This window comes from Epinephelus lanceolatus, chromosome 3 (genome assembly GCF_041903045.1).
Source record: "Epinephelus lanceolatus isolate andai-2023 chromosome 3, ASM4190304v1, whole genome shotgun sequence".
NCBI classification, from domain to species: Eukaryota; Metazoa; Chordata; class Actinopteri; order Perciformes; family Serranidae; genus Epinephelus; species Epinephelus lanceolatus.
Window position 1 is genome coordinate 20,752,882 of NC_135736.1, and position 4,921 is coordinate 20,757,802.

The 4,921-nt window shown below is 45.4% G+C and overlaps 1 protein-coding gene across 1 annotated transcript; it reads left to right on the forward strand.

Moving 5' to 3' along the window:
* The first annotated feature begins 792 nt into the window (after positions 1-792).
* Positions 793-3,796, forward strand: inab (internexin neuronal intermediate filament protein, alpha b). Its single transcript, XM_033624906.2, has 3 exons — positions 793-1,876; positions 2,382-2,506; positions 2,610-3,796. The coding sequence occupies exons 1-3, from the start codon at positions 827-829 to the stop codon at positions 2,881-2,883; spliced, it is 1,449 nt and encodes a 482-aa protein (XP_033480797.1). The 5' UTR covers positions 793-826; the 3' UTR covers positions 2,884-3,796.
* The last annotated feature ends 1,125 nt before the right edge of the window (positions 3,797-4,921 follow it).

The window sequence follows — 4,921 nt, forward strand, 5'->3', positions numbered from 1 at the left end:
ACTGTTGATACCGGTCAGCAGGTGCACAAATCTGAAAGTTTCAAGTGAAACCCATGCCATTTTAAGCCTCTCCTCATTCATGTATCCTCATTCTAACATTAGATGTTTGACATGAAGAGGTAAAAAAGACAGATATTCCTGCATGATCATATTGTTTCAAACCTGTAAAATGTATTCACCTGTGCAACAGAATTAGAGTGCATTGTTATATATTATTTTTTAAATAGAAACATAAGTTAAATGTTTATATTTCACCAGAAGAAACTGTAGATGTAGAGGAGATTTTGTGGATAAGAAAGTTTGAAGTAAAGTGCAGCGTCATCATTATGCATTGAATTACCGCTGTGCACTGGTAGTCGTGGTGTGCATTTGGATTTAGTGTGGAAATCTCTGAGAAATCTTAGAGGTATTAAAAAAAACCACAGCTACGGAAACACTAAAAGTAGGCTCGAGATTGCCTTATTAATAACAAATAACATTTTAATTTTATTCTGTATTCCAAGTATAAATGTGCAACAAGCGATCAAACACTGACGCACCACTGCGCCAAAAAGGACAGTTCCATCTGCTCCACACAAAGAGCAGTGCCAACATGCGCACATCTGGACCAATGTCAGGATTATTGCTGACTAATTATAGTTACACCAATAAGTAAAATTCACCTTTAGCACAATAATCAGCAATGATTCGTATATTTACTACAACCTGACGCATGTGAAAGAACTGAGTCTGGATGTTACCCTCGGGCATTAATGAGTGATTGGGCTGGTCCCCCTATAAAAAGGAGGCGCGCCCACTGCACTGCTCTGTCTCCATACACGCCACGATGAGCTACGGATCTGAAGTCTTTTCCTCCTCCTCCTACCGGAAGATTTTCGGGGATTCTCCCCGTTATTCGTCCTCTCCATCCCGGTCAGGGATAAATGTATCCTCCTCACGGGCAGGGTACCGGTCCTCCTCTGTATCCCGGAGCAACGTCTCATCCCTGGGCGCGTACAGCAGAAAGTCCGGCCGCTCCTATTCGTCCATGCCACTGGAAACCTTCGACCTGACACAGAGCAGTGTCCTCAACAATGAGTTCAAAATCATCCGCACCAATGAGAAGGAGCAAATGCAGGGTCTTAATGACCGCTTTGCAATGTTCATCGATAAAGTGCGCAACTTGGAGCAGCATAACAAAGTGCTGGAAACGGAGTTGACTGCCCTGCGCCAGCGGCAGACCGAGCCGTCCCGCCTAGCCGATCTTTACCAACAAGAGATCCGTGAGCTGCGCTCCCAGCTGGAGGAGCTGAACGGAGAGAAGTCCCAGCTCATCATCGAGAGGGATTGTATCGAAGATGACCTGCAGAAGCTCAGGGGGAAATACGAAGAGGAGTACCGTGCCCGGGAGGACGCGGAGGCCACCCTCAAGGCTTTTAAGAAAGATGTGGATGATGCCACCATGGTGCGCCTGGACCTGGAGAAGAAGGTGGAATCTCTGCTGGATGAGATCAACTTCCTCAGGAAGGTGCACGAAGAGGAGGTGGCCGAGCTGACGGACATGATCCAAGCTGCCCAGGTGTCCGTGGAGATGGAGGTGTCCAAGCCGGACCTCACCTCCGCCCTCAAAGAGATCCGAGGCCAGTACGAGTCCATGGCGTCCAAGAACCTGCAGTCCGCCGAGGAGTGGTACAAGACCAAGTTCGCCGACCTGTCCGAGCAGGCCACCCGGAGTAACGACGCCATCCGCGCCAGCAGGGAGGAAGCCAACGAGTTCAGGAGGCAGCTGCAGTCCAAGACCATCGAGATAGAGAGTCTGAGGGGAACCAACGAGTCTCTGGAAAAGCAGCTCCGGGAGATGGAGGAGAGGCACAGTGTGGAGATCGGAAACTACCAGGTAATCACCTTTTTAATGTCTTGTTAACCGTCTATCTAAGGTGTGATAGCCGAATAGGAAGCCAGCCATTTATTTTTAGCCTTGTAAATGTTTGTTTACATCGACATGAATGCTGTTTAGTGTTTTTTTTTATTGAGCAATATGAGTATGAGGAGCAGCTGAGCTCTGTCCGCGGTGCTGAAACTCATTCCCCTGGGACAGCGCGCTCAGCAGCTGCATCTGACAACGCCCACTGACTGGGTATATGCTCTAAATGGATTCATCACTCCCAGCTGAGAGTGTGTTTTTTAGGACAAACATTTCAACCCATATTGCTCATAAACGACAGGAATCCTCAGCTACACACTGTAGGGTAACAATAGGACTGACAGAGGTCTTTGTCTGGGCACTGAGAATAATCCTCCAGGAAAAATAAGGTCAGAGATTATGATGTCTGAGTAACTTTTTTTTTTTAATCTTGAGTCATGGCCTAATTCTCCTGCATTGTTTGACTGTCCTTTTGTAGGATAACATGGTAGAGCTGGAGAATGACCTGAGGGCCACTAAGAGTGAGATGGCCCGTCACCTGAGGGAGTACCAGGATCTGCTGAATGTCAAGATGGCACTGGATATTGAAATTGCAGCCTACAGGTAGGCTCAAACACAACTCGCATGGGATTTAAAACCACAAATATTGAGACATTAAGTGCTTATCTATCCTTTCTAACCCTGCCTTCCATCCTCCGTTATGCAGGAAACTACTTGAGGGAGAGGAAACCCGCATCGGGACAGGGATCACCTACCCTGGCTCCCTGAGCGCAAGTGTCGGGCAAGGCTACAACTACCAGGCCCGTATTTACACCAGCTCTGGCAAGGGCTCCAAGAGCAAGGACGAGGAGCAGCAGCAGCAGGGCAAGTCTGGAGGCAAGGTGTCCCAGCGTGAGGTTTATGAGGAGACAGTGATCACCACCAAGAAGATGGAGAAGCCGCAAGACCCCAGCGACATTCCCACCAATCAGAAAAACTAAGAGTCTGCTGTAAGCTTGTTTTTGACCCCTGAAGCTTCCCTCTACCTTTGCAAACCTATACCTCTCCTCATTTCCCATGCTAAAACAAACCCTGAGCTTTTGCACTTAAGCACTTGTAGGGTTCTAAGATGATAGTTTGCCTCTTCACTATAAGCACAGTAAGATCATGGTCTCTGTCTGCTCTGTTGTGCATTGGATGTCCACAAGTGCGTAGAGTGCAGGTGTTTGTTTTACCTGGGTTTATCCTTCCCTTTCCCATTTCTCCCCCCACACGTGTTCCCCAAAGGAAATCCATTATAACTCTACTGTAACCATCACTCTTTACAAACCACTCTACATCTGTGCTCTCTCTGTCTCCCTCACACACTCAACATCAAACAATAACAAGCACTTAGGTAGCATCTCTTACAGAACTATGGTCTTTCGAGGTAAAATACGCAACCGGTGTTAAACACTTTGGTCTGATGTTACATCGATATGTGATACTGAAACACGGTAGATAATATCTCCGGTCATTCACTACTACCACAAGCTGTGAGATACTCTCAACACATTCCAATGGAAGCATGTGTGTGTGCGTCCACTTATTCCATACATAAAGATATTACTATGGCAGTTTAGTGAGGAAGCACACAGTCTACAGTCAAAGGAAACCAGCCAAAATCGACCATAATAAATGATAGTGTCTTGCTGAGCCATTAGTTCGAGTTTCTAAAAATGGAGTCCATGAGCAAAATGTCTCCCTGCACAATGCCTCAGTGGTTTGACTGTGGTGCAGTCAACTCTGCATGACAACAGTATGAAAGAGTCATTCTCTTTCAGCTCCCTTTTAAACTTTCCCGCTGAAGTTCCGCTCTCAAAAGTGGATTCCCGTCGCTTTTTAAATGAGATTCGAAGCAAACAAGAAAACAAACGTATTATGGAAGCAAAATTTGCATGGTGTATGTAGATGTCATGCTTGCATGGAATCCATCGGCCTGTTGCTCATCCATTGTTCAGAGTCAAAAGGCCTGCTCATGCCCTCCATCTACCATGCCGAGCATCATCGTGCACAACACTCATAACTGTAATAGACAAGTGCTTGTTAGCCTGTAGGCTAGATTTGAGACTATTACTGTAGGATGTGACTTAGGTAGATGTTGACGCTCTGAAGATAAGAAGTACAAAAACCTCTTATATAGGAATGTCAAAACTACCAAACGTGGTAAACAGTTTGCACAATGTGCTATGAAGGATACAGGGAAAAGTACAATAAAGCAAAAATGCTGTAAAGGAGGAGAAATACAGACAATATGATAAGAAATAGGAAGTGATTTTTCCTCCTGAAACAGTCTGAATTGTAAATTATGCTTTAGCACAATTTCTCCATGATCCATCTGGGTGTGATGAGTTGTTTGCATATTCAACACCATTTCCCATGTGCCATCGCTGACGATTGAAGCACATTCAAGCCCCAGAATCCATACCGTATCACTCAGCCAGAAAGAAAACCATGCCGTCAACGCTCACAATATGTCACAAAATTCAGCCAGAAGCCGTCAGGTGTGTTTGAAACAACTTGACCGCTCTCTCTGTATAACTGTGGCCATGACTGGATAAAATGTCTGTTGTAGTACGACCTCACCACTAGAAATCCCTCAGTACGAGAGACTTGTAGCTTGTTTTTTCTGCTTTGTGCACTGCCAATGTTAGCACAGCTATCTTATTCTCCTGCTGCTGGTCGCGGCGTCTCACGCCCTGACAAACTGCACTCACACTGAAAACAAAAAAACTACTGATTGTATGGCGGACTGTTCTGGATTGGGTTTCTGTTGTTTTACCTGAGGCTTGTGATAAGTATCTTAGTACTGTAGTGAGTGTGTATGTATCTCTACACAGTGGCCTATCATGACTGGAATTATTTAGGGGGCAGCCAATCTGACAGTTTTAGGGATTACTGATTTCAAGTGTAAAGCAGAAGAAAAACCTCTGATGAACAAGAACTTAAAAATATAAGCAGAATTTTATAGTATACAGCTATAACAATGGATGAATGATT